This window comes from Portunus trituberculatus, chromosome 46 (genome assembly GCF_017591435.1).
Source record: "Portunus trituberculatus isolate SZX2019 chromosome 46, ASM1759143v1, whole genome shotgun sequence".
Taxonomy (NCBI): Eukaryota; Metazoa; Arthropoda; class Malacostraca; order Decapoda; family Portunidae; genus Portunus; species Portunus trituberculatus.
In genome coordinates this window covers 1,985,736-2,001,231 of record NC_059300.1, presented here as the reverse complement: position 1 = coordinate 2,001,231, position 15,496 = coordinate 1,985,736, and the positions used below count along the sequence as shown (strand labels likewise).

At 38.1% G+C, this 15,496-nt stretch overlaps 1 protein-coding gene across 3 annotated transcripts in view; it reads left to right on the top strand.

Moving 5' to 3' along the window:
- LOC123520227 (potassium voltage-gated channel subfamily KQT member 1-like) overlaps window positions 1-14,766 on the top strand; it is a 357,021-nt gene extending 342,255 nt beyond the window's left edge. For 2 of the 3 annotated variants that reach the window (XM_045282332.1, XM_045282333.1), the window contains 2 exons: window positions 10,923-11,404; window positions 14,588-14,766. In XM_045282332.1, coding sequence (XP_045138267.1) covers window positions 10,942-11,404; window positions 14,588-14,748 — 624 coding nt within the window. In that variant the 5' untranslated portion in view covers window positions 10,923-10,941 and the 3' untranslated portion in view covers window positions 14,749-14,766. Of the gene's footprint in view, window positions 1-10,922; window positions 11,405-14,284; window positions 14,420-14,587 lie in introns of those variants that run through there. The other variant, XR_006679200.1, reaches the window with a different exon arrangement.
- Window positions 14,767-15,496: the final 730 nt, after the last annotated feature.

The following is a 15,496-nucleotide window of genomic DNA, read 5'->3' as shown; positions in this document are numbered from 1 at the left end:
AAGAAGAGGAGATAGTTGTCTGAAAGGTTATGTCGACTTGATAGAAGAAGAAAGTGAGTTTGTGTGTGTGTGCGTGTGTGTGTGTGTGTGTGTGTGTGTGTGTGTGTGTGTGTGTGTGTGTGTGTGTGTGTGTGTGTGTGTAATTCACCTCGGTCGTCTGCTGGTCATCCAGCCAGTTTTCCCCATTACGGGGCGAGCTCAGAACTCATAGACCGATCTTCGGATAGGACTGAGACCACAACACACTCCACACACCGGGAAAGCGAGGCCACAACCCCTCGAGTTACATCCCGCACCTATTTACTGCTAGGTGAACAGGGGACACACATTAAGAGGTTTGCCCATTTGCCTCGATTGTGAGTCGAGCGTGCTAACCACTACACTACGCGAGGGTGTGTGTGTGTGTGTGTGTGTGTGTGTGTGTGTGTGTGTGTGTGTGTGTGTGTGTGTGTCCACCGAATAGTTAGTGTGTTCATACCTGAGTTTAGATGTGTGTATTTGCGCACTCGTTAGTTCATTCGATTGATATGTTTGTTTATGAAAGTAGCCATTTACGTAGGTGTGCGGGGGGAGAGAAGGGTGTAGGTAAGGGGGTGAAGAGGGAGCGGCAGAAATAAAACCTGATATAAGCACACAAGCAGCATTAGAGTGCACGCAATGAATCATACTAATATAACGCTACAATTAACGCAACATATTTAAGTAGGTTAAAAAAAAAAAAAATGAATTACGGAAGATCTTAAAATGAAAAAAAAAAATCTATAGGCCATGATTTTCTAATTGTTTACTTCCACAAATTTACAGAATAACTCGTTTCCTTAGCTTCATTGACTTCCTTTCGTCATGCTTCAGTGAGATTAATAAAAATAAGATCATCGAAGGACAAATTAATTCCGAGGTCTGGTTTTAGTGAAATTCTACGTATAATACCTCCTGGGTTTCACTATCTCTCTCTCTCTCTCTCTCTCTCTCTCTCTCTCTCTCTCTCTCTCTCTCTCTCTCTCTCTCTCTCTTCCCCGTCAGAACACCCGGTAATATGTGGTGAGGTGGGAACATAAAGCACCGCACACACAGGAAGGGAATTTTCACCTGCGTGTGATGGAGGTTGATGACCTGACGCGGCGTGACGGACGAGGGCAGGGGGCGATTTATAAGAGAGAGAGAGAGAGAGAGAGAGAGAGAGAGAGAGAGAGAGAGAGAGAGGATTGGAATTTGCTCCCCATTACACAAGTATCGTTCTGGCATAGTTTACTTGGAGGAACTAATTGCACACATACACACACAAACGCACGCACATATTCTCTCTCTCTCTCTCTCTCTCTCTCTCTCTCTCTCTCTCTCTCTCTCTCTCTCTCTCTCTCTCTCTTCCATATGCCCTGAAGTCAAGAACACTTGATATTCAGTTCCTGTCGCTGAGAAACAATAAGAAAGGCAGTGGAGAGAGTTTGGCTTGGCGACGAAGTAAAGGAGAGTAGAGAGGAAGTGGAGGAGTGTGCAGAAGAAGTAGTGAATGGTGGAGAGGGAGCGGAGGAGGGTAGAGGGTAGTGAAGGGTGTTTCGTAAGGGGCAGCTTTTCTATCTTATCACAGGCAGACGTCACTCCGGCAGACAGACCTTTCCTCGTCGCTCTTTGTCTTCTCGCACCTTCCAGCCTTTCCTTTCCCGCCCCGAGACTCGTCTTTCGATGAGTTTTCTTCACTTATTTTATTATTATTGTTAGTAGTAGTAATAGTGGTAGTAGTAGTAGTAGTAGTAGTAGTAGTAGTAGTAGTAGTAGTAGTAGTAGTAGTAGTAGTAGTAGTAGTAGTAGATGCTGTTGTAATAATAGTAACAGTAGTAATAGTAGTAGTAGTTGTTGTTGTTATTGTTATTGATGTAGTAGTATTGTAATCATCATCAACAGCAGCAGTATTGTATATCATTACATTTTGTTTATTTCAATATACCAGTAAGGATGTATGCCACACGCTGACGGGAAAGGAAGCAAAAATACTCTGTGTTTGATTTAGTTAATATTGATGATGCAAATTCTTCGTAAAATCAAAATGTGTGTGTGTGTGTGTGTGTGTGTGTGTGTGTGTGTGTGTGTGTGTGTGTGTGTGTGTGTGTGTGTGTGTGTGTGTGTGTGTGTGTGTGTGTGTGTGTGTGTGTGTGTGTGTGTGTGTGTGTGTGTGTGTGTGTGTTTCTGCTCGCATGTTCGTCTGTGTGACTTTCACTCGGTATATCAAAGAATATGTCAATCATCCATCGCCACCAACAAAAGACAGTTTCATTATCTAAAGTGAAGCTCACGCCTGCCTTGCCACAGAATATACTGCCTGACCACAGCGGCAGATGATCAGTAACAGTGTGTCTCGCCTCCACTCCGATTTCCTTTTTTATAGGCGAGAGGGACTGGTCAGGTGCACAAAAGAAAATACCCTTTAATTACGAGTCATAGAAAATATAGCTTACTAGTCATATAGGTGTACTGACTTCTCTTTCTAGAAAATATTAAAATCATTATAAGAAGGAGGCAAATTACAAAGAGAGGTAAGGTTATCGAATGAAGAATCAAGAAGTGACATGAAAAGAAGAGAAACACCTAGTTGCCTTTCCTGCCTGTACTTCCCCGTCAAAACTGTTCTGCTCGCTTTAGGGAACGTTATTGGTGAAGCAAACAGTCACGTCACCACTCGGTATATCGGTCTCAACAATACATAAAATATATTTATTATATTCGATTTTAAAAACACAGACGATTTTCACTCTGGGAATAGAATAATGACATTAATTGTACGACATTATTGCAAGGCGCAATATAAAAAAATGTCAAGTTATTTTTTATCCTTACCCGTTATACTTAATGAAATTGATATTTAACAAATGAGTTAGAAAATGCAGCCACAGTAATTCCCATGAGTGTAATATATATATATATATATATATATATATATATATATATATATATATATATATATATATATATATATATATATATATATATATATATATATATATATATATATATATATATATATATATATATATATATATATATATATATATATATATATATATATATATATATATATATATATATATATATATATATATATATATATATATATATATATATATATATATATATATATATATATATATATATATATATATATATATATATATATATATATATATATATATATATATATATATATATATATATATATATATATATATATATATATATATATATATATATATATATATATATATATATATATATATATATATATATATATATATATATATATATATATATATATATATATATATATATATATATATATATATATATATATATATATATATATATATATATATATATATATATATATATATATATATATATATATATATATATATATATATATATATATATATATATATATATATATATATATATATATATATATATATATATATATATATATATATCTATCTATCTATCTATCTATCTATCTATCTATCTATCTATCTATCTATATATATATATATATATATATATATATATATATATATATATATATATATATATATATATATATATATATATATATATATATATATATATATATATATATATATATATATATATATATATATATATATATATATATATATATATATATATATATATATATATATATATATATATATATATATATATATATATATATATATATATATATATATATCTATCTATCTATATATATATATATATATATATATATATATATATATATATATATATATATATATATATATATATATATATATATATATATATATATGGATAATTAAAGGTATAAGTAGTTTCTGGTGATTGACAGATTAGCGCATACATAACAGTTTTTAATATTCTTAATTGTATGTCGACAAAATGTCTGAACATTTTCACTATAAGCAATACTTTCCCAAACTTATAAACTTCATAAACTTCATAAAATTATCTTTTGAGTGTTGTAAGACACTGTTCAATCACACAAATTCATTAATTTTGCTTTTGTTTAATGCCTCAAAAGCTCAATTCCTTTTATTTATCAATTCGACACAACCTTCCATACAACTATCCCGTATTCTTCAATGACACTAAATTGTCCCCTTCGTCTACACTGAATATATCATCGGTCTGTCCTTCACTTACAATATAAACTGGAAACTTCACATCTTTTCTCTTGCTGAAACAGCTTTAATGAAGTTTATGGAGCATGTATGGGGAATGTGGGTAGGTTCAAATCACACAGTTTTATTAAATAGAGCAGAATCAAAAGCTTTTCGTCTTATTAACTCCTCTCCTCTGACTGACTGTCTTCAGCCTCTTTCTCATCACCGGAAAATTGCATCTCTTGCTATCTTCTAACACTTTTTTAATGATGATTGCTCTTCTGATCTTGCTAACTGCATACCTCTTCTCTTCCTGCGGCCTCGCTGCACAAGGCTTTCTTTTTCCTCTTATCCCCACTCTCGAACTTTCTAATGTAAGAGGCAATCAGCAATCTCAGTCATTCATACCTTTCTATTGTAAACTATGAAAGTCCAGAGTCTGTATATCGAATTTAATACGACTTGACTTCATTTAAGATGGAGATTTCAAGACATTTATCCCTTCTTTTTGGCTAACTCTTTCGGACCTGCATAAGAAATGGCAACTTTTGGGCCTTTTTTTTTCGTTTTATGTTTTGCTTGGCCACATTTCCCTTCTTACACGATATATATATATATATATATATATATATATATATATATATATATATATATATATATATATATATATATATATATATATAGAACAACACAAAATATAGAAATACTTGTAGTATATAAACCGTACGATTATAGGATCATTACTCTATTGATATTTTTTCCATTTATGTCAATGATCCGATGAAAAAGAGAAAAACTAACCTTGTGTCCTAACTTTAACGGCATTGGAATATTTTTTTTATTGTTATTAAATGTTTGCATGCAAATGCGACACGAGAAACGCAGTTGACTTTCAATTAACTTGTAATTCTCAAATGTTTTCATGTTAACACGAGTTTCCACGTTTTGTTAACGTACATATATTGTTGTTAATTTTTTTGGGGGGTAAATATTCAGATGGAAATCATGGCTTCTAGTAAATATTTAGTAAAACACTGTGTCTATTGCTTGTGTAGAGGAAATACTTTTTGATAAGTGCAAATATATATGGATAAGTGGAAAAGTTCAAATGCAATAAATGGAGGTACGAATTTTAATGTTTGATACTTTTGAAAAACATACAACGTGCTATTTTCTCAATACATCAACATATAAACTGATTAACGTTTTGGCAAATTAATTTTACTGAATATGCATTAGAATTCGTAATTATAAAGAGAAACAAAAGGTTAGAAGCTCGCTTCACCATAAGTTGACTGTGTAATAATTACAGATATATACTTTATGAACACAAACCATGTTTTGTTTGTTTTTTTCAACAGTAAATGTTTTTTCCTTCCTCTATCAGAGGTAATATTTCCAAAGAATCTGTCGGTCTGTACACCTGACTGGAATACATCTTAAGCGACGATGTTAAAAAAAAAAAAAAAAGGTGTATATAAATGCTTTACTTCATCCTAGACTAGACCGCGGTACAGTAAATAATAAATGTCTAACATTACACATAATCTTTCAGTGCGCTGCTCTGCACAGGTGATGTTGGCATTAGGAATTCATTATCCATCAATGCATCAGATGTTTAGACAATACTGTACAGATGCGTATTTTTAAGATATACTGATGTAGATGTGGATAGCCGAATCTTCTTTATTACATACGCTTTAGGTGCAAAGCATAAAGAAAATATTCCTTAGGCAAATAGAATAGATTGATGCAAATATTTGTGTAGAAGTAAAAAATGCCGTTAGTCTTATAGATTTTTGTCAAGAATAAAGTTTATTTGTTCATTCACGGCAGTATGATACGAAGACTCATTTTATTTACCGAACCTTCAACATAAATGGTCAGTGTTCTATTATTTGAAAATGCTATGCGCTGCTTTGTTTCTAACGCTTTTCAAGAATATCCAGCAAACAACTCAATCCCGCTAGGAGACGGCGGCTTTAGGAACAAGCGAGAAATGTCCCGGAAATTGATGTGCTGTACAGACCAACAAAGGCAGCGACGTGGAGAAAATATTGTTTATTTTCATAGCATCTATTGTTGCATATAACGGATAGGTCACTAAATTCTAAAAATTTTGTTTATATAATGGAAAGTCCCTTGTGCTGCCTCAAAGACTTGTGTTCCAAAATTTAGCAGGTGTGTGTGTGTGTGTGTGTGTGTGTGTGTGTGTGTGTGTGTGTGTGTGTGTGTGTGTATGTTAGCGTGCGTGCGTACGTGCGTGCGTGCGTGCGTGCGTGCGTGCGCGCCGAGTCCACCTAACTAGACCCCGCCCGACCCTGTTTGACGTCCACACACACACACACACACACACACATTGGTAGTTCGTCAATGTCGAAGATGACGGCTTCACAGAATGAAATGATCAGCGGGATATATTTACGCTGAATGTCCCTTGGCGAAATCATAGTAAAGTCATGATTTCTAAAATTTGCACCAGTGAAGCGTTTTATATTAACAGACTACACTACATGGTTCACTCATGCACATTGACACCGTCTCACATAAAATCCGTAACTTTGCCACTGGAAGTTAGCTTTTTACTGCAAAATAGAAGTTGAAGGTCCTCTTCATCCTGCTCCCTGTGATATATATATATATATATATATATATATATATATATATATATATATATATATATATATATATATATATATATATATATATATATAATGTTATGGCCTATAACGGCTGTAGGTATACTTAAGGAGTATGGGAAGCGCTGTTCAGCTTCACCCATTACTGGCGCAGGCAATTTCATTTATAGGGGGTACCCATATTAGGGCCCTTATCACCACCCAAGCACGTCTTTGGTATAAGGCACATAAGATCTGGGTATCATGGTGACATGTAGGTAACTTTAAGCCACTCTACAAATGATAAAGTTTTGAGGCGGTATATGGTATATGTATGAACGTCTGCCTGATCGCATGCTCACCACCTTATCCACTACACCATTTGTATATATATATATATATATATATATATATATATATATATATATATATATATATATATATATATATATATATATATATATATATATATATTTCGTTGAAAGTGATGGCCAGTTCGGCATTAGTGAATTTCCTTAAGATATTTTCTTTATATCTTAAGAATGTTTTTTCTTGTTTTTTCAATGTGGTGATGGCTTCGCCATGGCTAGCCATTGCTGCTAGAGAGACCCGAAATCCGGATCTAGTAGGAATGGCTAGCTATGGCGAAGCCATCACCACATTGAAAAAATAAAGAAAAAACACTGAAGATATGAAGAAAATATCTTAAGCAAAATCATTAATGCCGAACTATATATCACTTTCAATATATATATATATTGAGAGAGAATCTCCTGCCCATATATATATATATATATATATATATATATATATATATATATATATATATATATATATATATATATATATATATATATATATAATCATTTATATGACAAAATGTTACCTGCTATACTTATAATCTTCTTCCTCCTCCTCCTCCTCCTCCTCCTCCTCCTTCTCCCTTCTTTCTTCTATCTGGAGTTATTTATCTTTCTCAATTCACCATCAGCCGGACTTAATTTTCTCTTCTCATTTTCTCTTACTTTCACCATTTTTCAGTTTCCTGAGTGCTTGCATGTCCGTTCTTCTCTGTTTTGCCCTTTATTTTCTTTCATCGACCTCAACATATTATCGTTCTTCTGTCTCTAATACACATTTATTTTATCTAATACTTTATTCCACTTCGTGGCTTCCCTCATATTTCATTTCTCTTTTATTTTTTAGTGTCTTTTTTCACAACTTTTTTTTGCTTTGCGTAATTTTTTTTTATTACCTGCAACTTTAATCAGTATTCAACCAAAAAAACAAGAAGTATTTGGTGTTCCCATTTTTGTTTTCATTTCTTTCCTCACACACATTACATTACTTCCGTTGCAAATGGAGCGGTACTAATCAACAAAATGACAACACAACCTTCTTCATTAGCACAGATCAAGCGAACGGATTTACATCTAGAGTACATGTCAAATATATTGAAGACTAGAGCACCTGTCAAGTTTCTCAGCATCACCTGTTACCTGAGTTCCTCTGCTCCCGCCCTCCAATCAATCAGTTCGTGAGGGCAGGGTAGGTTGGGGACGAAGAGGACAGGGAGTAGAGGCACGGAGGAAGGATGATGCATGTGTTTCCAGTGACACGTGACCGAGGAGTACACAGCATTGATTGGTGGAAACGGTCCTTTAGTCTGAAAACAATATAGAGGAAGATACGATATGCTTTTTTTTTTTTTTCGCAGCAGCAGCAGCAGCAGCAGTAGTAGTAGTAGTAGTAGTAGTAGTAGTAGTAGTAGTAGTAGTAGCAGCACCAGCACCAGCAGCAGCAGCACCAGCACCAGCACCACCAGCAGCAGCAGCAGCAGTAGTAGTAGAAGTAGTAGTAGTAGTAGCAGTAGCAGCAGCAGCAGTAGTAGTAGTAGTAGTAGTAGTAGTAGTAGTAGTAGTAGTAGTAGTAGTAGTAGTAGTAGTAGTAGTAGTAGTAATAGTAGGTGGTGGTTTACAGTCAATTGGTCCCCAATTGATTGGTACTCAGGTCATCTGGTCCACAAGTCAATTGATACTCTAGACAGGTGATCAGCTAGTCAGTTGGTCCCTAATCCAATTGAGACTCAAGACAGTTGGTCCCCAAGCTTACTGACCATCTTCGTTAATTCTCACACAGTGATTCAGTGTACTTTTTTTATATTGAATTTCATCTCTTCTCTTTTCATTTTCTTTTCTCTTATTACTCAAAAGTATGCAATGTCCTTTGTTGCGTCTATACATTTATTCTCAAACAGGTATGTCCCAATAATTTCTCTACTTCCCTCTATGGCTGTTACAATAGATGACTAATATGCCACACACCAAAGTAAACCGGGAACAACAACTTTACCAGTCGTATTTTTTATCGTTTATATCTCACCGGATTGCCGGTTCAGAATCATTCGTGCCTGGCTAAATGAGCTGCTGTGAAGTGATCGGCAGTCGACTAAGTGTCTGGGAGCCGCTAGTGATTCCTGCTCTTTTCGTAGTTTACCAGCAGAGTTGAGTGCTTCTTATATCTGTACGTTTGAATGACTGTCGGTAATTTTTTGTGTGGCTAATATATACTAGAATGATGCATGTATTCCGGCTTCACAGCACCGAAAGCTCTCATAGCATACATATCAATGTGTGTGCGCGCGCGCGCGTGTGTATGTGTATGTGTGTTTCACTGTTTGATCTGCTGCAGTCTCTGACGAGACAGCCAGACGTTACCCTACGGAACGAGCTCAGAGCTCATTATTTCCGATCTTCGGATAGGCCTGAGACCAGGCACACACCACACACCGGGACAACAAGGTCACAACTCCTCGATTTACATCCCGTACCTACTCACTGCTAGGTGAACAGGGGCTACACGTGAAAGGAGACACACCCAAATATCTCCACCCGTCCGGGGAATCGAACCCCGGTCCTCTGGCTTGTGAAGCCAGCGCTCTAATCACTGAGCTACCGGGTGTGTGTGTGTGTGTGTGTGTGTGTGTGTGTGTGTGTGTGTGTGTGTGTGTAAATTAAAATAACGATAAACTCCCATCACTACGCACATGTCAGTCTTGACCACACCTGCACTCACCTTACTGTTTCCACTGCCAGTGTTAAACAACAAACTCAGTGAAGCGGCACGAACACTGAGCCGCCAGAAGTAATATGCTATATGTCCTGACGTCATCCACCATCCTTTGGCAGCGTGAGAATTCGATTTGTCTGCTGTCCTCAATCTCTCCGTTTTCGTTCCAGGGATGAGTTCATTTTATCATTCTAGTCACCGACTCAGCTTTTACCCACCGAGCTTTCTCCCATTGTTGTTTGTTTATAAAGACGAAAACTACTTCTGGTTGATGTGATCTATATCGAACACATAATCCTCAGGCGGTTCATTCCAGTGTGGAGGGAACCAGTAAAGTCTATCCAATGGAGTGCTGAAGTAAGCAATGGCGAATTAAAAAACGAACTGAGACGGTGACAGGGATACGACAATACACTGGAGACCACCAAGCCTCAAGGTGACTCGTCTTTGGGAGTCAGTTTGCAGAATTAAGGAGAATACACCATACCGCAAGCACAACTTTAGAGACTGAACCCCGGGAAGCCTGGAATATACAATATGTTATTGTTATCCTAGTTTTCCGCCGCCTGCCTGGACGCGGTACCGGAAGCCTCATGATAGTCCTCAGGCTACTCATAACACCACCGGAAATGAGGCGTGTGGGGCGCCCCATCCTGGTTGACACGCGCGCGGAGTGTGCTGCAGTTGGCCTGGGCTACCTCTGTATTACTCCATTCCTACAGTGTGTGTGTGTGTGTGTGTGTGTGTGTGTGTGTGTGTAATTCACTGTAATTCACTGTTTGATCTGCTGCAGTCTCTGACGAGACAGCCAGACGTTACCCTACGGAACGAGCTCAGAGCTCATTGTTTCCGATCTTCGTGTGTGTGTGTGTGTGTGTGTGTGTGTGTGTGTGTAATTCACCTCGGTCGCCTGCTGGTCACCCAGCCAGTCTTCCCCATTACGGAGCGAGCTCAGAGCTCATACATTATTCTCATATAAAACTAGTAATAACAACTATTTTATTCACTTGATGCTTGGACAAACCATTCACTGTCTCTATTGTTCACTGCAGCGCTGCCAACTCACCTTAGTGTTTGATTTCCGCAGGTGTGGTGGCACTCTTGATATGGACGAGAGTGCATCTGGTCGCGCAGACCGGAACGCCGAGTGTCTGGAGGACGTCATAGAAACAGACATGGATTATTACTACTGCGATGACACTGACCTTGGGACGGAGAGCTTCAGTCTAGGAAGCTTCGATGGGCAGGGCAGCGGGCGGAGACTCACTCGGCGGGAAGAGGCAAGGGCGCTGGGTATGACTTCCCCGTACATCTTTCCCCCCAGAGCTCCACAAGACTTGCCTCCCAAAAGGAAGAGGAACCCCAGTTTAAAGGAGGCTGCGGCAATCACTGCCATAACGGTGTCCTCGGGCTCACAAGAGTCCAGCGCCCCGCCCTTGCAGAGTCCAAATCCTCAACGTAGCCCAGGCATCGTGCTGGGCGTAGAGGATCCCAAACCCAGCTCCCCTGGCGTCACCTTCTCTGACACGCCGTCTGTCCTGCCTGAGAGCTCTAGGAACGGGCGTGCAGGTAAAAGCGCTATAGTTTCCCTTTCATTGTATACGTTTTCTTTGAGATTTTCAGCCCAGCCTTATTATTTTGCCTACTTGAGGCACGCTTGTAATGCTTCTCAGACTGCTGCGCTACTGTACTGCTGCTGCTGCTGCGACGTTCTCCCATTTGAGACTGTTGCTGTTGCGGTCCATAGAATGCTTCTTTTAATCTTTACTCCTAAATTTAAAGTGCCACAGGTGATGTATTCTATTGATTATCACAAGTCATTGTATTCGAAGTCATTTTTTTTTCTCTGTATTAGTATGCTCTAAACGTTAACACAGGAGCGCAGCTAGCGTGTTTCAAGGTGTCATTGTCGGCGTCTCTACAGTGTATGTTATCTTAGTGTCCGTTGCTAGATAGATGACTGTTTTCTTTACATCAAAGCTCATTTTCTTTCTCTAGACTTAACGTAAACTCTTGTAGATTCTCACTTCAGTCTCACCAACAAGACAGTAAGGCATTTCTCAATGTAAGATGAACAGTTCATTCGGCTAAGAGTTTAAGAGTTGTTTAAATAAGGAAAATTTAACGCAGTTTTTCTATATTTATTTCAGAAAAGCGCCCAAGTATATTTACTCTGAGTAAGTTGACGGCTTGAGAATAGCTTAGTCCCCGTCACCAGTCCTAGAACAGCCCGCGCACTCTGTCTGCCCCGGGAATGTTATAGATAAATGTTTGTTGAGAACATTGTGAGCCTCATAATGCATTAACAGGACCATAGTAGCCGAGCGACCAGCTGGAGGCGGACCAGCCCACAATTGCCTGGCTCGCCTCCACGGTTGTCTGTTGCCGTATCCCCTGTCTTGTTTGATTACATCTTTTACTGTTGCTGTTGCTTCATTTTTTTTTTTTTTCTGTAACTGCAAGTGGCCCCTGTTCCTTCTTCCTCAGGTTTATTCCTCTGTGTTTTCGTGATCTCTTTTTTTTTATAACATTTTATATTGTAGTATAGCGGCAGGCAGCCGAGGAAGTCAAAGGGTTATGGGGATTTTTTCCTGTAGTGGGTTTAGGAGGCGAGGGAGGCAGGCAGAGTAGTAATCTGACCTGATTATTTTTTTTAATTATCTATTTACTTTATTTTTTACAGTACAGTGCTCACGCATGACAGTAGACTGTAGAAGAATATGTATGTGTGTGCGTATGTGTGTATCGATCATAAGTGATTTGTCATCGTGTCCATTCTTTTGCATGCCAGTTAAGAGGGAGTGTTGATGTGGTGGTTGCCTTCAGGGCCTTACGTGCGCTTCTCTTTAAGAATCTTTGCTGCCTCATCGAGGATCTGATAGCCAGGCCTCGCGGGAGATCGATAAACTTGAGAAATGCTCCACCTGACGGCGGTGGCTCGAGTGTTTAGCGGCAGAAGTTGCTCAGCGGCGCACATTTATTAAAAGCAACTTGATAAAGGAATTAGAGAAATTAACTGTTGGATTCAAACTGTAATGAAAACAACTGCAAATCATTACAAGTTTTTTTTTTTTTTTTTTTTTTTTGAAAACTGACGAAATGCAACAAAAAAGTTTAAATAAAAAGTCCCATTGAGATGCCAGCTTATGAACAGGATCGACAGAGTTAGCCAAAACAATGAGATGAATGTATTGAAACCTCCCTCTTAAATAAGTTCAGGTTATAGGTATGTAGATGGAAATACTGAAGCAGGCAAGGAGTTCCGTTAGTTACCAGAGAAAAAGATGAATGATTGAGAGTACTGGTTCACTCTTGCGTCTATATGAACATTCTAAATTTCCGAAGTAAATCTCTGGACGAATTATTGTAACGATAGGTCAGTTTGAGACTACAGATGATCATAACAAACCAATTCCTAATACTATTTCGTTATCGTCTCTCACAGTGAATTTCCCATATCATAGCACAGCCATCAGTCCAACACCATTTCTGGCGCGCTCCGAGCCTGAGAACGGGAAGTAATAACAACAAGAAATGACGATGGAATGAGTACACAAGAATGACACGGTAGCCATCTCACTTGTGGTCTACATAAAAAAAAAAACCATCTGCTCCAATAAATGGTGTATCAGATGAAAATGCAATAGGACACTGCAGAGAGAGAGAGAGAGAGAGAGAGAAGCGGCGTACAAGCTCATTACTGCTTCGACCACCCATGACAGGAACAAGTCTGGCATCAAGTAACCACTTTTAATCCTTGCTCTTAGACTTCCGAAACGTGAACTCTTAGCGTTTGTTTCGAAACAGAATACTAAAATGCTTTGGTTGCGTCAAGATACATGCACTTCACTACAAAGCGTTTCAATGTTCTACGCAATAATATACAATTGATAATATTCGAATGAACTCACTTTCCGTAGTAACACAGAGGAGAGTTCATTGGAATATTACTGTTCGCCTTCATTACTAAGAGAGGCATCACATCTTACAAATACAGCAAAAAAGGAACAATATCACTTAATAGACTGACATGTGAGTGTGCTTTGGCTACTTGTTTTGTAGTGAGAGTAACAAGTGTTTTCGTACGTGTTTCATGCGTCTCAGCGTCTGTGTGTGAGTCAGCCGAGCCTCAGGAATGCCGTCAGAGAAGTCTATCTTTGGCTCCCTTTGCTTGTATAGTTAATGAGGAAATCCTGAGTGTTGATCTTTCCAATGTCCTCTATATACTATTATATCAAACGTTAATAAGAGAGAGAGAGAGAGAGTGGGGAGGGAGAGGTTGGATAGAGGAAGATCAATTATATGCTGGTGCCTCAGTGCATATGTTGAACTGAAGCCGTGACTGGGATTCGACCCCTTGCCTTCAGTAGACCGAAGCACTTCAAGGATAATCGAACCTAAAAATAATGGTTCAAGAGAGAGAGAGAGAGAGTGAATGTCGTTCAGTCTCCTGTGTCCGGTTATCGGTGGTGTTCGTGTGTTGGACATTTACAAGCGTGTGTACTTGTTTGCTGAGGAGATGGAGCTACCATCAGGTTGACCTGCAGTGTCGATCACAGATGTTGTGGTAGAGACATCATTTTCGTGAGTGTTCTGGAGGAGAAGTGTGTTGATCAGCCGTGGATGTCATGGTGTTGATTGATTAGAAGTAGTTACAGTATCAACAATCTTTATGTAATGTAGAGATCGTGTCAGCATGTGAATTAAAAGAACTTCGCTAGCCTGATAGTTTTGTGTGTGTGGGTGTTGCAGGCGGCCTCGTGTCCTCGGTGATGGAGGCTCGCACGCTTTGGGAAGGACGGTATGCCATGAAGGAGAGGAAGACCGTCAAGACAACCTTTCAAGGACGCGTCTACAACTTTCTGGAAAGACCCACGGGATGGAAATGTTTTCTCTACCACTTCTCTGTGTAAGTACCCACTCACATCCCTTCCTTCCTTCCCTCCTACTGGTGTGATGCATGTATTCCTGTCTCGTCAGGTGAGTGAGTCAAACCTTTACCGTCTCAGGTTTGTTGAATTGTTCCTTTATGAGTTTCGTGCCGAGCTGATATGTAAGTATGCAGAAAGGTAAGGAAGGAAATGTGTGCAGATGCTGGTAAGTAATTGTTCATCGCTTTATAGAACGAAAGATTTTTTTTTTATTTTGGCTTTGGTTCGTTTTTAGCATATCGGCTATCCGTTTCTCTCTCTGATTACTTTTAGTTTTCTTCCCTGGTGGTGGCTGGAAGGAAAGAATGAATGACCTTTGACTCCTCTCTACGTTTCTGTTTTCATGTAAACGATCTGAAGTCTAGTGCGGTTATGGTAAACTAGTCTTACTTTATCCTTTACAAACACTGTCTACTGATAGTCGGACTCCAAACATGGTAAATACAACATACTTGGTAAATTACAAAGAAATCATTTAGGAGTTACGAAACACTTTGCGTTTAAAATATTAAAAATTTAGATCATAAAAATGCACGAATGTTAAGTGCCATTGTACTATATGGTGTTTTAGCAAAGACTTCCATATTAGTGTGAACTGTTTGACATTAGATACTTCTACTTAGTGGGTCGTTGCTTCATGTTTTGTGGTTGACATTGAGTTTTGTCCACTTTCCTTTGTTTCCTACTCCTTGTTTTGTATCCAACATTCTGGGTCTTAAGTCTGTGCAGA